Source organism: Gopherus flavomarginatus, chromosome 12 (genome assembly GCF_025201925.1).
Source record: "Gopherus flavomarginatus isolate rGopFla2 chromosome 12, rGopFla2.mat.asm, whole genome shotgun sequence".
In the NCBI taxonomy this organism is placed as follows: Eukaryota; Metazoa; Chordata; order Testudines; family Testudinidae; genus Gopherus; species Gopherus flavomarginatus.
Genome location: NC_066628.1, coordinates 6,024,770 through 6,046,472, shown reverse-complemented (window position 1 = coordinate 6,046,472; position 21,703 = coordinate 6,024,770). Strand labels below are relative to the sequence as shown.

The following is a 21,703-nucleotide window of genomic DNA, read 5'->3' as shown; positions in this document are numbered from 1 at the left end:
GAGACAGGCCCTGCCCCAGCTGAGATCAGGGCCCCGTTGTGCCAGGCGCTGCACAGATACACAGTGAGAGACAGGCCCTGCCCCAGCTGAGATCAGGGCCCCGTTGTGCCAGGCGCTGTGCAGACAGCAAAGATCTTCCCACCTAACGCAAGCACCTGAAATTGAGGGGGGTGACATGAGAGGTGTCCAGAGAGCAGGGCGATGTGGGAAGAGAAACACACCCATCCTTTGGCAGAGGGGCTATTGCCCTCCCCCGATCCCGACACGCTTAGATGATATCGTATTCAAAACAGGCAGGAAAAGTGCTGTCCTTCGAGCCGGAATCGAACCAGCGACCTAAGGATGACTCTTAGCACTCTACAGTCCTCCGCTCTACCAGCTGAGCTATCGAAGGTATAGGAAGTAGTGCTGATGTCACTCTTTTCAGGGATGTCTGCCTGTCTGCCTTGGTACTAACCTCTTTTCCCTGCCTGGCTTTTTGCTCAGATCCTGCTCCTCCTCACCTGTCTCTCTTTCTTCCCTCCACCCCGTGGGAGACATAGAGGCAGACACAGAGGGTGTGATGCAAGGTACTGCACTGGCCAGGTGGAGGCAGGGAAGATAGAAGGAGGCAGAGAGAAAGAAAGAAAATGATCACAGTGTTCAAGTACATAAAAGGTTGTTACAAGGAGGAGGGAGATAAATTGTTCTCCTTAACCTCTGAGTATAAGACAGGAAGCAATGGGCTTAAATTGCAGCAAGGGAGATTTAGGTTGGATGTTAGGAAAAACTTCCTGTCAGGGTGATTAAGCACTGGAATAAATTGCCCAGGGAGGTGATGGAATCTCCATCACTGGAGATTTTTAAGAGCAGGTTAGACAAACATCCATCAGGGATGGTCTAGATAATACTTAGTCCTGCCCTGAGTGCAGGGGACTGGACTAGATGACCCGTCGAGGTCCCTTCCCGTTGTCCTCTCATTGTATAAAAATAACATATTTCCCAGGTCAAGATGTGACAAAGAAACACCTTCCTTCCCCATCGAATCCCGTCTAACACAGCGGGACATGATTTAGACATGGTCCATTTTCAACCTGTCGTCCACGGACCCTGGTAATGTCTAAGGGGTCTGCGAATGGTTGTCATGACCATAGAACTGTGGTTTCCAATCTGCTGCCTGTGGACGGTGTCTAAGATTTCCAAAGGGGTCCCCGCCCCTTGATTCGAAATGATTGAGGGGTCTGCAATGGAAAACACCCACCACCGCAAGGATGAACTCAACACACCGGGCGCACTGCATCTGGTCCCCACAACTCCACCTCCTCCTGACGGATGCACCCAAATTACAAAGCAAGGTCGAAAAGGTGTCCGGTCCCTCAGCAGGCAGAAGATGGTGAAAGAGAGAGTGAAACAGGCAGAACGAGAGTAGGGTGCCCAGATGTCCCCATATCAGGGGCTTTGTCTTATATTTGCAACTATACCCCCCCTAGGGTGACCAGACAGCAAATGGGAGAAATCGGGACAGGGGACGGGGGTAATAGGAGCCTATATAAGAAAGAGACCCAAAAATCGGGGCTGTCCCTATAAAATCGGGATATCTGGTCACCCTAACCCCCCCACAGTGAAAAAAGTGTCCTGATTTTTCGCACATGCTCCCTGGTCACCCTAGAGAGCGAAGGGCAGAGGAAATAGAGGGAAGGAGACAAACCAGATGGGAGAGAGAAACAGATGGTGACACACACAAGCCCAGCTGCCCCGTCTGATCTGCACCTTGGCCCCAAACACAGCCTCTCCTGGGCAGCCCTGCCAGCGTCACCGCGTGACTCAAAACTACAGACACCTCCCTTCGATAGCTCAGCTGGTAGAGCGGAGGACTGTAGGTCACTGCTGAAGTCATCCTTAGGTCGCTGGTTCGATTCCGGCTCGGAGGAGAGAAGGGTTTTTATTTTGGTGACGTGGCTGCGGGGAGACCCTGACTCCAGCGGGATAGCGGGGGTAGGGGGGTGAGGAAGGGGGAGCTGGATGCAAACACAGGCAGAGCCACCCGTGCACAGCGCCAGAGCCAGAGCAGCGCATGCGCAGACGCTGGCAGAGGGATGGTAACATACCTGGTGTCGCTGCCACACACACCAAGACAGCAACGCACAGAGGTGGCAATACTCACACACACACACAGAACCGCGCACCTACTGACATATACACTGACATACACAGAGAGCAATGCACACACTGACACACAGAGCAATGCATGCACTGACTCACACAGCAACGCACACACTGACACACAAATACCAACGCACACACAAAGCAATGCCCACACTGAGAAACACACTGACACATACACAGAGCAATACACACACAGCAATGCACACACTGACACACACAGAGCAACGCATACACTGACACACAAACACTGACACAGAGCAATACACACATTGACACACACAGAGCAATGCACAGACTGACACACGTTAATGCATACACTGACACACACACACTGACACACAGAGCAACGCACGCACTGATAGAGTAATACATACAGAGCAATGCACACACTGACACACACAAAGCAATGCACACACTGATACACACACAAATAGCAACACATGTTGGCACAGAGATGGCAATATGCAGCCATGGTGGCACACACACAAACCTTCATTCCCGCAGAGAGACAGAGCCCACTAGCCACACACACTGGGCACGGATCTGCCAACACACACTCAGGCAGCAACACACACACACACACACAGTAATGCACAGCCATTCGCCCTCACACACATAGATCTGGCACTACACATAGACATGCTGGCACAGACACAATGACACACAAAGTGACCACAATACACACACAGACACTGCAGTGACTGTGTCAGTGTGTGTGCACACGAGCGTGCTAGACAGCAACACACACACATTTGCTGATACAGATAGAGCCAGCGCCCCCTAGAGGGGAAAGACCCCCCATCCCATCTCCCCCACACCCCCCTGCCACCCAGCCAGTCGCTCGGCCCTGGGGCCAGAACAGAGCCAGCGCCCCCTCGACCCAACCCTGTCATTCCTCATTAGCAGCACCCTGCGCCAGGCATCCAGCAGGGATGTTGTAAATCACTAGGTGGTGCCAGGACCGATTTCGTAATCAGTCCCGGAGGGTGATGAAGGGCACAGGGGCATCTGGCCCAGGACATTCCATTCCGACAGTGCCAGCTCCCCACACGTTCCTTGAATTCTTCCTCCCAAGCGACCCCCGGGGCAGGGCCAGGAAACACACACAGAGCGGCTTTCAGACATAACCAGCCCTCGGCCACCAGTTTGGAGGGGACCCCTGCCTGGGACTCATCCCCACCCCTCTTTGCCCTACTCTGGGGAGATTCCCCCCACCTCCCCGTGACCTGGCATCCTGATATTATCAGGACTGTCTCAATATTAGGGGCTTTGTCTTATATATACAACTATCCCCCTCCCCGCCCCAAAGGTGTCCCACTTTGTCTCATTTGCTATCTGGTCTGCTTGCTCTCTCCACCATCTGCGGCTCTACATCCAGTTTGCATTAGGGAGCTACTCAAAAACTAATCCCATCTCAGTGAAGTAGCAGAGTGACAAACCAGACCCCTCCCCGAGACCAAGGCCCACTAGCTAGCTCCCCACTCCAGAAGGGGTGCGCAACCTTTCCCTGGCTTGCCCATTTGCCATCAGGATGGGAGTTGCAGGAGCAATGTCAGGCCATATGTGAGAGCAGGGTCATGTCTGCCGCAGAGTGGTTTGAAAACGGGGGGGGGGGGGGGGGGGCGGTTTGCCACACAGGAGGGAAATGTCTGATTTCATGGAAACGTCTACATTGAAACCCCAAATGCCAACCGTTGTTTAGCTTTTCAGCAACTAAAAAAAATTTTTAACGAGGCTAAAAAGTTGTGGGTTTTTTTGTTGTTGTTATTGGTTTGCAGGGGTTAATTTGTTTTTGTGTGTGATGAAAACAAAAGGTTGGGGGGGGATGCTGATTTCAGCCAAGATCTGTGCAGCACTTAGCCCAACGGGGACCCCAGTCTTGGTTGGGGTCTGTGCAATGCCTGGCCCAACTGGGACCCCAATCTCATTCGGGGTCCATGCAATGCCTGGCCCAACTGGGGCCCTGATCTCAGTCAGGGTCCATGCAATGCCTAGCCCAACTGGGACCCTGATCTCAGTTAGGGTGCATGCAATGCCAGCCCAGCGGCAACGCCGATCTCGGTCAGGGTCCGTGCAGTGCCCTGAGGATAGAACCCCAAGTCCTGACTCCCAGCCCTCCAACCACTAGACCCCACTCCCAGCGCATGGCCCAGTCTACGCGCTACTGTAACACACGTAACACTTGACCAGGGGTACTCAGTAGCCTGCCCGTGGGCCAAATCCAGACCGTCAGATGCTTTAGAATGGATGGCAAAATCTTTTCATTTACCATTAGTACCATTTTTGTTGTTATTTTTGTATTATTTTCTCTGAGGCCTGGCCCTTGCCTGCACCTCGACCAAAAAATTTGGACCTTGACAAAAAATACTGAACTATCCACGCACTGGACCCTAAACACTGAAGGTACATAAATTACCCCAAGTCTCCTTCTAGCAATAGCAGGCCTGGGGCCATCTGGCCTCGTTCCCACTTGAGTATTCTCTTCAGCCTCCTTCCCCGCCCAGCGCCATCTTCCACCACAAGCGTCCAGAGGAAATCAATGGAGCCCTAGAGGAACCGGAACGATGGGCCCGACAGACCGGGACGGCCCTGGCTGCGGTCACAGGGCCGTGTCTCCAGCTCAGGACTGCGCGTCCTCCATCCTGGCTTCGTCTCCCGGGCTGCCAGGTGTCCCACACCCCAGACACTCATGTGGTTCAGGGAGCAATTATGCTGATTAATAATAATAATAACACCTTGTGCTGCTGTGGGACCTTTTAATCTTGGGATCGCCCATAGTTTTACAAATGCTCATTAAGCCAATTAGTACAGTGCAGCACTGTCAGGGAGGGATGGGCTCAGGATGGGGAAACTGAGATGTTAATTGAATGAGAGCGTTGGGAATATGATCCAGGAGTCCTGCCTCCTAGCCCCTCCCACCCCACCTCCGCTCCCCTCCCCTCCCAGAGCTAGATACAGAGCCAAGGAGTCCTGGATCCCAGCCCTGCCCCTGCCCCCTGCTCCAACCAGTAGATCCCACTCCCCTCCCAGCGCTGGAGATAGAACTGTACTCAAGATTTCCTTGTTTACACATCCTAGGATCACATTATCCCTTTTGGTCATAATGTCGCACTGAGCTGGTGTTCAGCTGGTTATCCACCATGACCCCTTCATCTTTTTCAGTCCCTGCTTCCCGGCTTAGAGTCCCCCATCCAGTAGGTACGGCCTGCATCCGTTTATAGATGTTAACATTTAGCTGTATTAAAATAGATGCTGTTTGCTTGGGCCTTGTCTACCAAATCACTCCATGTCAGTGACCTCTCCTCTTCATCATTTACCATACCCCCAATGTTTGTGTCATCTGTAAACCTGATCTATGTTTTCTTCCAGGTCATTGGTAAAAGTCTTAAATTTAGAGTAGGCCCAAGAACCAATCCCAGCAGGACCCCATTGGAAACACCCCCGGGCAATGATCATTCCATTTACAGTTACGTTTGGGGATGTGGGTTCAATTCCTGCGCCGCCACAGATGACCTTGGGTAAGTCACTTAAGCCTCTCTGTTTCCACTTCTGGATAATGGTGCTGCCCGCCCTCCCAGGGGTGCTCAGAGAGCAGGAAAAGGGAGCGCGTCAGAGACCCTGGAGAATGGGGCAGCACTGTGTTGTATAAGAGGATGAAGGCCTCACATCTCTGAGAGCCTCGTAGAACAGCTCCACGGAGGATTTCCTTCCCTCTGAGAGTCGCACACGATGGCCCAGAATGTCCGGGTTCCTCTCCACTTCGCTGACCCTGACCCAGACGTTATTCACCAGGTACCAGGCCTCGCCATTCCTGTCAGAGTAATGGTTCAATGCCAGGCCAAGTGTTCTGACATACTTCCAAACAATTCTGTAGGTGGAGGAGGGAGAAACGGGGGCGGTGGGTACACCACACAGAATTTCCAGTGTAAGATATTGTCAAAAACATGCTTGTGCTGCATCCCTCTCCGCTAGTGATGGCTACACATGCAGGATAACAGCCTATTACTACTACCACCTAACAGAGCCTAGCCTTTAGCTGGAGTGGCAGAGGTTGGTGCCGCATTGCTAATGATCGTAGGTTCAAACAACGGTGATAACCCATGCTGTGGGATTTCTTATAAAAGGAATCTTTCATATGCTGATCAGAGCTCATTAGAACTGACCCAAACCCAGAGCTCAGCTTGATCCGGGGGCGATTTTCCGTCCCAATTTCTCCTCAAATTCGTTCATCTCTGTGAAACACTGGTGAATACATGTGAAAGTGGCACCCCCTAGTGGCTGCAGTGCATAATGCAATGGAAGGGGCTGGCTGATGAATTAGCTGGGTGGGAACCCAATGTTTCAGGGGAAATGCTGTGATTTTGAAATTTGTTTCTATTCTGAAATGAAAACAAAATAAAAAATTTCAACATTTCCTGCCAAATGGAAAAATTGTTTCAAGCCAATAAAAACATTATGTTCATTTATATTAATTATATTATAATATATTATATTATCTTAACATAAGCATGGCCACACTGGGTCAGACCAAAGGTCCATCTAGCCCAGTGTCCTGTCTTCTGACAGTGGCCAATGCCAGGTGTCCCAGAGGGAATGACCAGAACAGGTGATCATCAAGTGATGCATCCTCTGTTGCCCATTCCCAGCTTCTGGCAAACAGAGGCTAGGGACACCATTCTTGCCCGTCCTGGCTAATAGCCATCGATGGAGCTATCTTCCATGAATTTATCTAGTTCTCTTTTGAACCCTGTTATAGTCTTGGCCTTCACAACATCCTCTGGCAAGGAGTTCCACAGGTTGATTGTGCATTGTATGAAGAAATACTGCCTCTTGTTTGTTTGGAAGGCTAATGTCCTTCTGGGGTGTATTAACAGGAGTGTTGTACGTAAGACATGGGAGGTCATTGTCCTGCTCTGCTCTGTACTGGGGAGGCCTCAGTTGGAATCCGGTGGCCCACTCAGCCCTGTGCTGCCAGCGCGCTCCTTGCCCTTGAAGGTAGGTCTATGCTACGGCACACAGTCCCCCCGCCCAACACCGCTCCCCTGACTACACACGGCCAGACCCCCCCCCCGACCCACTATGCCAAGCATCTCCCTCAGACCCTCTCACAAATGCACAGCATCCTGCATACCACACCACCCCTGCCCAACGCCTCACCACAACTGCCCAGCACCCCCCACAGAACCCCCACTCCCTAGTTCCCTGACACACACAGATCTTTTCGCCCCCTCACAATCCAGCACCCCCACTCCAACAGCCCCCAAACACCCCCTCCCCCATGCCCTGCCTCCTGGACGTGCTCACCAGCCCTGCTGGGAGGTGACTGTGTCTGTCGGGCTGAGCTGGTAGTGCAGCCAAGGCTGGTCCCAGGGCCAGGAATCGCTGTGGCCCCTTGGGAGTGGTGAGATCAGCCAGGCCAGGGCCTGCCCCAGCCGGGCTCCCTCAGGGCCCACTTGCCTGAAGGGGCCCAGCCAAGCCCCCCACACTGACCCCTCCCCCACTGCCAGAGCCTGACCAGGCTTCTGCACCAGTCCCAGGTGACTCAGCTCCAGGGAGACAGGTGGGGCCCCACAGGCGGTGGGAAACAGAGACTGCCCAAGGGGCAGATAGGAGCCGGCGGGTGGAGCCAGGGAGCGGAGAGGAGCCTTGGCTGGCCAGACAAGAGGAGAAAGTGGAGCGGGGGGAAGCAAGTGGGTCTCGGGACCCAGTGCAAGCAGAGCAGGCTGGGACCCCTTCAGAGCATGGGCCGGCTTGATGGCACCACTGGCACCATTGTAAACGCAGCACTGGCCCCAGGCGGTGGGGTTTCGGCTTCCTGCCCTGGGCCTCAGCGAGTCTAATGCCAGCGCCCCTCAAGCAGGCCCTGGACACTGACTTCTCCCGGCCCTGCGTCTCCCCTCTTCCCGTTTGGGGGAGGCGGGAACCTCCGGGCGGGCGAAGCCCTCGAACGAAGCCCCAGCGCAGGCCCAAAGATTTGCCGGCAAGATGCCGCGTTTGGATCTCTCTTCGCCCAGGCTGCTGCCAGGACCCCAGGGCAAGCCACTGCCCTTTGCCCCCAATTGCTCTCCGTGGCCGGGAGGCGACGTGGCCCCGGGGGAGGCTGCAGGGTGGGATGGCCCAGGATGGCCCTGGCATCTCCAGGATTTGAAGATTCGTGGCTCATGAAAGATCTCGTGGTGTGGGGAAAGCTCCAGGCACTGGGCGCCTGCCTGGCTGGCAGCTCTGTCCCCGGGGTTGGGGAGCCTGGGGGCGCGGGGCCCCCCCTTGGCTGTCCCCACTAGAGGGCCCTGCTGATTGCACGGGCTGCTGCGTTTCTTCCTTGCACTCGCTGCTACCTCCGGGGGTTGAGTTTCCTGGGCGAGACGGATGCAGCTGCAGTTCCGGGAGCCAGCCGGGGGTTGAGCCGCTGCTGACCTGGGGGAGAGACCTGGATCCAAGCCCCCTCCACGCCCAGCCCTGGTGGGGGGCACTTTCTCCGGGGGCTGGAACCGGCCCCGGGCTCTGCCCGCACCAGCTGCTGAGCCGGAGCCTGCAGGTGATGGGGAGACCTGGGGGGAAGCGCTGGGGCCGGGCAGGAAAGGGGGGGGAGCAAACCCGCCCAGGAATCAAAGGCCAAATCTCCCAGGCAGAGGGGGAAGGAGACGGGGAGAGGAGTGGGGGACAGAAAGGGAGAGGCGGAGTCAGAAAGGGGACAAGAGGTTCCCAGCCCCCGCCCACCAAATCTGCCCCGATCCATTGGCATTAGGGTGACCAGATGTCCTGATTTTATAGGGACAGTCCCGATTTTGGGGTCTTTTTCTTATATAGGCTCCTTCTTATATTTCTCCCTATCCCCGTCCCAATTTTTCACATTTGCTGTCTGGTCACCCTAATTGGCATCACCCTGGGCAGACGTGACTTTCCTGGGGACAAGCTGTGGTGCCGAGAGAAGAAAAGCCAGTTCCTGCCCCCAGCCCAATCTGGGGGGAGAGGACGCGCCGCTTTGGGGGGACAGTGTCAGGGAAACCCCCCCCCCCCCGACAACCCCTTTGATGGGGCCTTTTCCTAGCGTTCAGCACGGAGACACTGTTCCTTGGCACGGGGTCCCCGGTGGGTTCAGTCCTGCTGGGAGGGGCCAAGTCTGCGCGGGAAGAAAGAGACCCAGCGTTGTCGGTGTTGGGGTCCTAAAAACGTCCAGCAAGGAACAGACTAGGAACTGCCAGGCTGAGCCAGAGCAGGGCCTTTATGGTGGCGTCAGCCGCTCCAGAAAACCGCCCAGTGCAGTGGGTTCTCGACCCTTGCCTTCATTTGCGGACCCCTACAAAACTTCGAATGCAGGTGTGGATCCCTTTGGAAATCTTAAACATAGTCTGCGGACCCCAAGGGGTCTGCGGAGCACAGGCTGAGAACCAGTGGCCTATGGTAATGACAACTTTTCGCAGACTCCTTAAACATAGTCTGTGAAGCCCCAGGGATCTCCGGACCACCAGCTGAGAACTACTGGCCTAGCAGACAATGGTGGATTCAGGTCCCTCTCTAAGCCTCTTAGCCAGGGGTTAGTGTACGTCCTGAAGGATTCGGAGTTCAATCCCTTCCTATCCATTGGCTTATGTCGGTCATCCTTCCACGTTGTATAAAAATGCACATATGATATTACAAGGATTGAAGTCTGGACGGCTGGATCTGACAGCATAAACCTAAAAACCCAATTTCTGTAGCTCATAATCTGTGGCGGACACTGTGAAGCTAGTAAGGGGGGTGGAGCAAAATCACCTATTAGCCTGCAATATATACTGTTTGAGGCATTGGCTGTTCCACGGTGCAGTCACTAGAGGGAGACAAAAACGCACACGCTGTTAGCCTTGGGTACGCCGTAGCATTGGCTGTTGCACAGTGCAGCCACTAGAGGGAGATAGAAACCCCACCTCGTGTTCTCCTGGGTTAGACATCCTAGAGCCGGAGGATGGGAACAGAGTGGTTCCAAAACAATTTCCAAGAGAACGTTTTCCCACCAGAAAATGCCATTTAGTCGACATCAAAACATTCTGCAGGAATATGTCGAATTCTGCAAAAATTTCTTTTCGGAAGGACTGAACTTTTCCCCAAGTTTATTTTGTTTTCTGTTCTGTTATAAAGTACAATAGACCGTACCATTTTAAAGAGCCCAAATCCAAATGAAACATTGCAGGTTTATTGAAATAAAACATTTTGGTTGCCCCGACAGAGGGCAGTTTTTGTTTTGTTTTTTTAACAGGACCTTTGGACATTTTTCTCCTTTCGGAATGAAAGCCAATTTCAAAATCCCTAGGAACGGAAATTCTGGTGGCCACCCAGCTCGAGTTGGGATGGAGCCTTAGTCCCCCCTAAAAACTGAGGAATAGCTGATTTCAGGAACCATCACCAGATTCCAGAGCAGAGGAGTCAGACTCCCACCCTGAGCTGGTGGGATTTTCCAGGGAGCAGTTGGTACTGAATGGGCGGGTGCTTTTTTTCCCCAGGAGCTGGTGGCTTTCCATGAGGAGTCTGCGCCTCTCTGCAGGGTGCAGCGGGCTGGCGGAGAGCCCTCCGCAGGGACGCCATGCAGGAGAATTATGAGACGCTGATATCTCTGGGTAAGGATTCACTCTCCCTCACTTAGTGGTTTGTCTGATAGGCCTGAAGGAATGTGAGGGCCTTGGATTTTTGCAGGGAGAAGATCATCCCCTAGAGATCTCATGAGAGATAGAGAGAGAGAGAGACCGTTTTCCACACCACACACCCTTTTTCTCCCTGAGGGACATTCAGAAACAGCCAAGTTGCTAACCTCCCTAGAGACTTCAGTGAGGACAGAAGGGCTGTAGGTACTTGTCCTTCACAGTGGCTAGTAGGTTTGCACCTCTGGCTAGCAAGTATCTGCTCAGTTTTTCCCAGCCTTGCCTCCTTACAGATTTCCCCTTGTCTCTGCACCTGGAGAATCCAAGCCAGAGATCTTTCCCCTGCGGCGTCCTTTTAGGGTGTGTCTACACTGCGCATTCAGCATGGGCTCTGACTCTGGTTTCAGCCCAAGCCCCTCTTCTGTCTGCACACAAATCATTCTGACTCGGGTCGGTGAGCCCTCAGGACTTAGATGGGTGAGAGGCCGAGTCCCGCTGTGGCTCAGGTCCAAGCCCTGTCATTTTGCAGTGTGGACACAGCTCAAGCCGTGAACCCGAGTGCAGTGTGGACACGTTGCCCTGGCTGTGAGACCTGGGGCTAGCAGTTATCAGCCCAGATTTACAATGCAGTGTGGACGCTCACATGCGGACTTGGAAACACTCTGTTCACAAGCCAGGATCCAGATTGACGGTGTAATGGAGACATGCCGTGGGCTCTTGCTGTTCGAGCAAGTCTGGTGCAGTGGTGAGGGTCTTCTTCGGGTGGGGGAGACCAGCCTTCGATTCCCTGTTCTGCCACAGACTGCGTGTGCTTGATCTTGGATAAATCACTTAGGGAACAGCTACACGGCCAATGACAGCCCGCCCCCATCCCTTAGCTTCAGAGCCCAAGCTCCCACCTGAACGTCTACATGGCTGTTTTCAGCGCTGGAGCTGAGTCTGTCAGCCTGGGCTCTGGGACTCAGTGCCGCAGACTGCCACTTGCTGTGTAGACGCACCCTTAGTGTTTCTGGGCCTCAGGTTCTGGTCTATAACATGGGGATAACAGCTCGGCCTTTATTTAGGGCCCTACCAAATTCACGTGTCACGGACCATGAAATCTGGCCTTTGATGTGCTTTTACTCTATACTCTAGGGTAAAAGTATACAAAAGTACACAACGTTTCTCAAACTGGGGGTCTCAACCCAAAAGGAAGTCAAAGAGCTATCTGGGGGGGGGTTACGGTATTGCCACCCTTACTTCTGTGCTGCTGCTAGCAGCAGTGCTGCCTTCAGAGTTGGGCACCCGGCCAGCAGTTGCTGCTCTCCGGCTGCCCAGCTCTGAAAGCAGCACAGACGTGAGGGTGGCAATGCCGTGACCCCCCTACAATAGATTTGCGACCCCCTTTTGGGTTGGGACCCCGAGTTTGAGAAACGCTGAGTCTTAAGGGCTTTGCTTGTCTAGATTTTGCCATTTTTAAATACCTGTTCATGTTTTGTTACAGCACCGTGAAATTTAAGATTTAAATATCTGAAACCGTGACAGTCAAGATTTTGAAAATGCTATGAAATTTACGAAAATGGACCATGAATTTGGCAGGGCTCTACCTAGATAGAGGACAATATGTTACAGACAGGATTCGACTGCTGTTGGTGAATGCCGGGAAACATCAATTCCATCACACATGCACAAAGCAAGGAAAAACTATTTCATAAGAACGTATGACGGCCATACTGGGTCAGACCAAAGGTCCATCTAGCCCAGTGTCCTGTCCTCTGACAGTGGCCAATGCCAGGTGCCCCAGAGGGAATGAACAGAACAGGGAATCATCAAGTGATCCATCCCCTGTCGCCCATTCCCAGCTTCTGGCAAACGGAGTGTTTCCAGTGATAAGTGTCAAAATTCATGGCTGGACAAAGCAAGGAAAATGCTGCTGGAGAATTTAGTAGAGTTTCATTTAAGGCAATTTACTTCGTAAATTCCTAGCCCAGATGGGACCACTGTATCCATTTTGTCTGACCTCCTGGCTAATACAGGCCAGAGAACTGCCCCAAAATAATTCCTAGAGCGAGAGCTGATGGGAGGTTGACCATTTGTGTGTTAACCATTATAAAGCTTTAACTTTCTGAATCGCACTGTCTACTCCAGGGGTAGGAAACCTATGGCACGGGTGCCGAAGGTGACACGCAAGCTGATTTTCAGCGGCACCCACAGTGCCTGGGTCCTGGCCACCAGCTGGGGGGGGCTCTGCATTTTAATTTAATTTTAAAAGAAGATTCGTAAACATTTTAAAAACCTTATTTACTTTACATACAACAATAGTTTAGTTATATATTTTAGACTTAGAGAAAGAGACCTTCTAAAAATGTTAAAATGTATTACTGGCACGCAAAACCTTAAATCAGAGTGAATGAATGAAGACTCGGCACACCATTTCTGAAAGGTTGCCGACCCCTGGTCTACTGTCATTAGAGAATTATTGTCAGGGGTCGCCCCTCATGATTTCCCACAACCGTGAGCACTGAAATTGATGATGATTTTAAGAAAAGCTTAAAAATAAACATGGATGTTCTCCATCCAAATGAGACCGAAATAAAAATTGAATTCTCCCAAAGCCTAATGAGACACTCAGATACTGTGGCAATAGGGAGCCCTGTAAGAGAGATCTGAAGTCAATGGAAAGCCAACGGTTATGGAGCAGACCTTGCACTGTTGATCTGCCTTCTTTTGCCTTGCACTGCTTTTGCTAAGCGAGGGGGAGCTGGGCTGGTGGTTGTCCCGGGCAAGACCGTCCCGGCCTGCAGTGTGTCTAATCGCCGTCTCATCCGTTTCTTGTTAGCAGAAGAGATGGCCATCAGCATGCCGCGGATCACCGCGATGGCCGAATCCCACCGCAGGGAGCTGGTGTCGGGTAAGTCCCTGCGAGTTGGAGGTGACGAGAGATTTGCAAAAGCCATTAGTGACCCGGGGGGGGGCGGAGGGGGCTATTTGAGCCACCTCTCAAGGAGGCCTGGAAGCCCCGAGCAGAGGTGGATTAAATGTTTTGGAGGAACCTTTTTGTGGACGAAAACTACAGCAGCAGCGACCCCGAAGTGTTGTGCAAATTGGTGCCTGTTGCAGTCGAATAAAACTCTAAAAAAAAGTTCTGGAAAACTGAAGTGTTTCAACCTCTTCTCAAACAAAACAGTTCAATTTTCCGCTTCAAGAGGACATTTTGTTTCAAAAGTCTCCTTTTCTTTAAGTGAACCAATGAGCCAGGAAAAAACGTTCCAGAACGGTCAAAATCCAAACACAACGGTTGGTGTTTTGTCAAAAGGAAATGTTGCGTCCGGCCCCAAATGAATGGTTTTTTTACCTTTTGGGGTTTCCTAAATTTTTTTTAAAAAAAGGAAGTCATTTTTGGTTCCACCTGAAACAATGTTCCCCCTCCCCTTCAATTTCCTTGGAACGGCTGGTGAACCAAAACATCTGTTACTCACCCAGCCACCCTATGCCCACCCAGGTCCCTCTAAGGGATGCCAGCTTGTGGTTGTCCCAGAAATAGAATGACCAGTGGTTCTTGCTACTTGAAGCCAACGGGATTTTGTACTTGATCTGTTGGCTGAGGCGCTTCCATGGGGAAAGCATTCGCCCAGTTGAATAATTCAGGCTGGAATTTCCAAAACACCCTGATGGATTCCTGTGTCCAAATCCCGTGGGATTTGGGCCCACAATGATAATCCATCACCTTGGGCTTTGAAAGGGAGTTTGGGGAAAGATACTGGGTTTGTCTTTCTGATCTGTCTACCTAGGACAAGGTGAAATGCATGTCGTGGAGATGGTCCAGCCCTTTCTTAATCACGGACCATGTGCTGGAGTCAATCCATGTCTCTCCCTGTGTGTCTGTGCAGCGCCTGGCACAACAGGGCCCTGATCTCAGCTAGGGCAGGGACTGTCTCTCACTGTGTCTCTGTGCATCGCCCGGCACAACAGGGTCCCGATCTCAGCTGGGGCAGGAACTGTCTCTCCCTGTGTGTCTGTGCAGCGCCTGGCACAACAGGGCCCTGATCTCAGCTAGGGTAGGGACTGTCTCTCGCTGTGTGTCTGTGCAGCGCCCGGCACAACAGGTTCCTGATCTCAGCTGGGGCAGGGACTGTCTCTCCCTGTGTGTCTGTGCCACGCCTGGCACAATGGGGCCCTGATCTCAGCTGGGGCAGGGCCTGTCTCTCCCTGTGTGTCTGTGCCGCGCCTGGCACACTGGGGCCCTGATCTCAGCTGGGGCAGGGCCTGTCTCTCCCTGTGTGGCTGTGCAGCGCCCAGCACAGTGGGGCCCTGATCTCAGTTAGAGCCTCTATGTGCTACTGTAAAACAATCAGCCTAGCCTGATTAGTGTCTCATCAACACATAATCTGTCCTCTTCTCTCCTGCCAGCGGGATTTCCGATTTCTAAGCCTGACCTGCTCTCCTGGATGGAACAAGGGGAAGAACCGTGGGTCCCAGATCTCCAGGCCTCTGAGGACAGAGAGATCCCAAGAAGCAGCAGCCCAGGTGAGCAGGAGTAAAGCCCAGGAGAAAACCATATATGAGTGAAATATTTAGACTGTGAGCTTTTAGGGGCAGAGATTGTCTCTTGCTGTGTGTCTGTGCAGCGCCCGGCACAACGAGGCCCTGATCTCAGCTGGGGTAGGGCCTGTCTCTCCCTGTGTGTCTGTGCAGCGCCCAGCACAACGGGGCCCTGATGTCTCTCAGTTTCTCTTGCACTCCCAGTACAGGGAATGATGACGATTCCTTTCACACCCTTAGGTTCAGCATCATTTCACCCCCAGTACAACATGCTGCAGTGGGGAGACCCTCCTCCCTCATGACTCACATCTGGATTCTCTTTCCCTGCAGGCGAAGGGTCAGCGAGTGAAGAGGAGGAGGAGGAGGAGGAGGAAGAGGAAGAGGAAGAGGAAGAAGAGGAAGAGGAGGAGCAGCCACCGGGATCTCCTGGGAAAACAGAGCTGCAGGAGACATCACCAGACAAAGAGGAGGTGGAGAATCCCAGCGCAGGGCCGGATGGGAAACTGCAGAGCTCGGAAGGGAAGAATGAAGACAAACCTGCAGGCCAGACAGAAGCCCTCAAGCAGCCGCCGGCGCCTGCAGGGGTGGACAAGGCGTTCCGCTGTGCCGAATGTGGGAAGACCTTCAGCCAGCGCTCCAACCTGATCCGGCACCAGCGCCTCCACACCACCGACAAGCCCCACAAGTGCCCCGAATGCGAGAAGAGCTTCGGCGAGTCGGCGGCGCTGGCCCGGCACCAGAAGTCCCACGCAGCCGGAAAGCCCTTCCAGTGCGGGGACTGCGGGAAGGGCTTCAACTGGAGCTCCCACCTGGAGCGGCACCGGCGCATCCACACTGGCGAGCGGCCCTATGAGTGCGGAGACTGCGGGAAAGGCTTCAGCGTCAGCTCCCACCTGGAGCGGCACCGGCGCGTCCACACCGGCGAGCGGCCCTACAAATGCGACGAGTGCGGCAAAGCCTTTGCTGTCAGCTCCACCCTGGCCCAGCACCAGCGGGTCCACGCTGCTGACAAGCCCCACCGGTGCCAAGACTGCGGCAAAGCGTTCGGGCTGGGCGCCGCCCTCCTGGCCCACCAGCGGAAGCACCGGGGGGAAAAGCCTTTCCAGTGCCCCGAGTGCGGCAAAGCCTTCGGCTTCACCTCCCACCTGGAGCGGCACCGGCGCGTCCACACTGGAGAGCGGCCCTTCCAGTGCGATGACTGCGGGAAGAGCTTCAGCCGCAGCTCCCACCTCTACCGGCACCGGCGGGTCCACACCGGGGAGAAGCCACGGAAATGCGCCGACTGCGGGAAGAGCTACCACCTCAGCGCCGCCACCGTAGCCCAGCTCCAGGCCGCACCTGCTGGCAGCGCAAGGGATCCCACCAAGTGTGCCGACTGCGGCCGCCGGCGCGTGCCACCACCAGCCGCCATACCGGAGCCTGCCCCGGCGCCTTTGGGCTGTGCGGATAAGCCCCACAAGTGCCCCGAGTGCGGGAAGGGCTTCGGACAGAGCTCCTCGCTCGTGAAGCACCAGCGGATTCACACCGGCGAGCGGCCCTTCCAGTGCGGCGAGTGCGGCAAATGCTTCGGCTGGTGCTCGGCCCTCATCAAGCACCGACGCATCCACACCGGGGAGCGGCCGTACCGCTGCGACGACTGCGGGAAGGCCTTCAGCGTCAGCTCCCACCTGGACCGGCACCAGCGCGTCCACGCCGGCGACAAGCCGCACCGCTGCCCTGAGTGCGGGAAGGGCTACGGCGAGCCGGCGGCGCTGGCCAAGCACCAGAAATCCCACGCCGCCGGGAAGCCCTTCCAGTGCGGGGACTGCGGGAAGGGCTTTGCTTGGAGCTCCCACCTGGAGCGGCACCGGCGCATCCACACCGGCGAGCGGCCCTACGAGTGCGGAGACTGCGGGAAAGGCTTCAGCGTCAGCTCCCACCTGGAGCGGCACCGGCGCGTCCACACCGGTGAGCGGCCCTACAAATGCGACGAGTGCGGCAAAGCCTTTGCCGTCAGCTCCACCCTGGCCCAGCACCAGCGGGTCCACTCCAGCGGCCGGCCCCACCGCTGCAAGGACTGTGGGAAGCGGTTCGCAGCAGGGGCCCAGCTGCTGGCCCACCAGCGGGCCCACCGGGGCGAAAAGCCCTACCCCTGCAGCGTCTGCGGCAAGAGCTTTGGCTTCATCTCCCACTTGGAGCGGCACCGGCGCGTCCACACGGGCGAGAAGCCGTACAAGTGCCCTGACTGTGGCAAGGCCTTCAGCCGCAGCTCCCACCGCAACCGCCACCAGAGAGCCCACGCCGCCACTGCCACCCAACACCGGCCCTTTAAGGGAGGGGGCGGGGCTGAGGTGGAGAAAGACTCCACTCCCTCTGGCCCAGCCAAACCACAGAGAGGACCTGCCGCTGCCACCGCCGAGGCTGCCCTCTCCCTCCTGCCAACCTGGTGGGGGGAAGGGGAGAGGAGGAGCAGCCAGCCCCCGGCCTGGGCAGAGGACGCCACAGCAGCAGCCGTTCCCTTCCCACACACTGCCGGGGGGCTACGGGGATGGGGCATGAAAACCTTCCCTGCCCCAGACGTGACTCCCACCCCATGGCGGCTGGGGGATGGTAGCTCAGGCTGGGCATCCACCCTGCCCCAGGAGGCCTGGCCCCAGCTGCCACCCACTTCCTAACCAGCCTCCCATCTTTCTCTGGAGCTGTTTACTGGGGCCAGTGGCCCCCTGCCCCATTCCCAGAACGGGGGACAGGCAGCAGGCTCTCCTCTCTAGACTGGCAGGGTGGGGACAGACAGTGGGTGCTCCTGGCAGCTGTCGGGTGCTAACCCAGCCACCCCACCTGGCAGGGATATGTCCTGACCAACGAGAGGTGGTCTCCTGCCACGCATGCACCCATCTGTTCCCTGTCCCGCGGCCACCACTGGCCTGAGGATGTGTCACCCCCGAGAGCACCAGGCTCACCCCCGGATCCCACGCCCGAGGGGGATGGGAACCAGAGGGGAGGAGGTCACTTGTGTATCGGGGAGGTATGGGGGGGATGAGAATTATCAGGGGAAGGGGGTGAATTAAGCACCGGGAGCACAAAGGAGGAGGTGAGGATGAGGTGCTGGGAGGGGGCTGGATTGAGTGCTTGGGAGGTAGGGTTGCCACTCATCTGGTTTTCACCCAGACCGTCTGGGTTTTGGCTTGTGTGTCTGGGTGCCATTTAACAAGCCCTGATGTCCATTTTTTTTAATGGAGGGAAAGAGGAAGAGGCGGAGCAGGGATGTGGGGCCTCAAGGAAAGAGGTGGAGAAGGGGGCGGGGCCTTGGGGAAGAGGCGGTGAATGGGGCGGGGCCTTGGGGAAGAGGCAGTGAATGGGATGGGGCCTTGGGGGAAGAGGTGGAGAAGGGGCGGGGCCTTGAGGAAGAGGCGGTGAATGGGGCGGGGCCTTGGGGAAGAGGCAGAGAAGAGGCGGGGCCTGGAGGAAACAGAGCAAGGGATGGGGCTTCAGGGCTCTGGTTACCAGCCATTCGAAAGGCAGCCAACCTATCTGGGGGGCTGGCAGAGGTGGGGACCTGTGTTTGGGGAACTGGGTGGGGATGGCTGATGGGTGCAGGCGATCGGGGTGCTGGCAGGGCTAAGAAGACTCTGCCTCTGACTGAGCATTGTGGGAAGGAAGAATCTCATCTCCACACTCGCTTCAGCATCACATTCATATTGCTCCTCTGGGTGTCACATTTATACCATTCCCCATCAACCAGCCTCCAACCTGAGTGCCACGTTTATATGATCCCCCAACAGCCTCCCAGCCTGAATGGTACATTTATACTGTTCCCCAATAGCCCCCGGTGGTGTCACATTTGTACTGTTAGGCAAGTGATTATTCACATTTCTGATTCAGGGACGTTTCACAGGAGACTCCAGGATTTTTGCCAACACCAGCACTAACAGTCGAGCATGGGAGGCAGAGACCCCCACGGGGGAAGGAAGCGAGACCCCGATCCCATTAGCAACATGAGATCATCAGGAGTGAAAGGAGGGTGGGGGGTGGATCTGGGACACGGCCAGGTTTGGTCTTGGGAAGCCATGTCTGAGAACTCGCTGCACGGGTGAGAAGACTGAAATATCTGAGGCGGCAGGTGCCGATCCCTGTGGCTACAAATGATGCTGCAGAAGTAAAGGGGGGTTTCTCCCCCCAGTGCCTCAAGAGGGCGAATCTGAGCTGAGAAGGAAGCCAGGAGAGATAATAGTCCAGGTTGCATCAGAACCCAGGCCAATCCCCTCCACTGAAGCCACAGGCAGAGAAGCCTGACAGCCCAGCCTGTCCACTGTCACACTCACCCCCACAGGTACACTAGCACCAAGAGAATAGAACGGATTGGAGACAGAGGCCCTGCTGGACCCTGGACCCTGCCAACAGAGAAGGAGTTAACATTACAATATCCTATAACTGTAATAACTGATTCCTTACCTCCCATTAAACCCCGATCCTGGGATTTCCTGGGGCTAGGTCATTGCTTTTAGAACTGGATTCATCTGTCTGTCTGTTTGCTTGCTTGTAATTTCCTTTTAACTTAGGAAGGCTATTTTCTGTTTGGGGTGACGGGACCAGGAATCAGCCATGGACTCTGATACCTTTTCCCTGTAAATGCAGCCACCTGGATCAGGATCAGTGCATTCGAGGTGGGCAGAAGGGTTCTTTCATTTTGTTTCTTGCTTTTCACTAGTTGTAATAAAGTAGTGCTTACATTTCCAACATTCCCAGAGTCCGGAGTCCTCTGTTCTGAAAAAAACATGAGTCACAATGGGCCTTAGATGGGGTGCAGGAGTCTCCCAAAAAGTCAAGACTTTATACTTAGATTGTAAACTCCTTGAGGCAGGGACTGTCTAGTTTGTGTTTTATATGGTGGCTGGCACAGGATTGTGGTCTGTGACTGAGATTCGCAGGCACTATAATAATATAATCAATGATAGTCATTTTATTTCAGTTAGACAATGAGAAAAGTTTCATAAGGAAAAACCTCATTTGAGTAAAGGTTCTATTTTTTATCTCCTCTTGGACATTCTGAGGCCAGGATTAAGATCTTTTTTCTTTTCTCCTCTTTGAGTTACTAAGGTCAGAGTTAATTTTTCTCCTGCTGAGGTCAGAGGTAAGGTGGCTTGCTAGTTTCAACATCCAATATGCGATATTTGATTTGAGTGACTCTGAGCCATGTGGCTATTTCTCTGTTTAGCTGCTTTTCTTTTCATCCTTCCATGCCGTTGTTTTAAATCGCTATGTTTTAACTGGCCGCTGAGGTTTTTTTAACAGGAAGGAGCAACTTTGACTTGATGTTAACTCAGATTTTTGATTCCTGATGAGAATAAGATGCCATCGTAGGGTATCAAACTATGACATCAAGTATAGACGTGTGGTGTGTAAATCTATACCTGGGTGTATTCCCCTACAAATAAATACAGATTCATAGCTTCTCTGGCCAGAAGGGACCATTGTGACAATCTAATCTGACCTCCTGTATACCACAGGCCAGAGTATTCTGGAATAATTCCTAGAGCATATTTGGTAGAATAATTTAGGGGATAATTTTGGGTAGCTCACACTTCTTTCCTATCAATGCTCTCAATAAACATGACGCCACTCAGCAAACAAGGTTACCTGAATTTCCAGTAGGTTTGCTGGGTGGCAGGACTGCCCCGGGGGGGGGTGGGGGGCAAGTGGGGCAATTTGCCCCAGGCCTCCATGAGAATATAGTATTCTAGAGTATTGCAGCTTTTTTTATGGAAGGGGCCCCCAAAATGGCTTTGCCCCAGGCCCCCTGAATCCTCTGGGCAGCCCTGCTGGGTGGCGAAGGGAAACAACAGGCCCAGGTTCCTTTGTTCTGGGACCAGAGCGAGAGAAGTTTGTGAGCAGATGACGTGACTGAAAAGGGAACTACTCCGGCTGGGCTAAAAACGCAATGGGGGAAAAACAGGTGAATCAAAACAGAACTGATGAAGCTGGACTAGACGCTGCTATTAACATGGGGGGGGGGGTTAGAATGTTAGCTGGAGCGGACCTGTGTGAAAACTGCTCCGCTGAGGTCTGGCGGAGAGCAGGTTGATTCGGTGTCGTCCGGCTCTTCTTTATATAAAGCCCCGGTGAGCGGGGAAACGAGCGTAGTAGTTACGATGAGTGGGGAGCGGTGGGGTCGCTTGACAGCCGTCGGGGAGCGGCTGGCGGCTATTGCCCGCAGCGCCGCGGCTGCGGGAGTGGAGCTACGAGCCGTGTTGCAGGAAGAACTAGCGGCGGTAGCTACAGCGGCGGAGCCCCAAGGCGGCCAGGCGCTGCAGCCGGAGAAGATTGGGGCGAGCTCGTCCCTGTTGGTTAGGCTGGGTGAGCTCAGGCTGAAACCGCTGAGGAGTGGGGGTGCAGAGCGGTGCCTAGGTACTTCAAGGGGGTCGGGATAATTAGGGGTTTTCTCCTGA

The 21,703-nt window shown here is 54.3% G+C and overlaps 1 protein-coding gene and 2 non-coding genes across 5 annotated transcripts; 2 read left to right on the top strand and 1 right to left on the bottom strand.

Moving 5' to 3' along the window:
- Positions 1-308: 308 nt before the first annotated feature.
- On the bottom strand, positions 309-394 carry TRNAY-GUA (transfer RNA tyrosine (anticodon GUA)). Its single transcript is given in 2 exon segments — positions 309-344; positions 358-394. It is a non-coding gene; the product is annotated as a tRNA-Tyr (tRNA).
- A 1,428-nt stretch (positions 395-1,822) lies between these two features.
- TRNAY-GUA (transfer RNA tyrosine (anticodon GUA)) lies at positions 1,823-1,910 on the top strand. Its single transcript is given in 2 exon segments — positions 1,823-1,859; positions 1,875-1,910. It is a non-coding gene; the product is annotated as a tRNA-Tyr (tRNA).
- Positions 1,911-8,522: 6,612 nt separating this feature from the next.
- Positions 8,523-18,849, top strand: LOC127033275 (zinc finger protein 345-like). Of its 3 annotated transcripts, none has more exons than XR_007769045.1 (6): positions 8,523-8,680; positions 10,623-10,736; positions 13,579-13,647; positions 15,147-15,263; positions 15,609-18,543; positions 18,575-18,849. XR_007769045.1 is itself a non-coding variant. In XM_050921179.1 (5 exons), exons 2-5 carry the CDS (start codon positions 10,703-10,705, stop codon positions 17,930-17,932), a joined length of 2,547 nt encoding a protein of 848 aa, XP_050777136.1. In that variant the 5' UTR covers positions 8,523-8,680; positions 10,623-10,702; the 3' UTR covers positions 17,933-18,566. The 3 variants fall into 3 exon arrangements, 1 of the variants encoding a protein (XP_050777136.1); XR_007769044.1 differs by having other exon boundaries at positions 13,576-13,647; XM_050921179.1 differs by lacking the exon at positions 18,575-18,849 and having other exon boundaries at positions 13,576-13,647; positions 15,609-18,566.
- Positions 18,850-21,703: the final 2,854 nt, after the last annotated feature.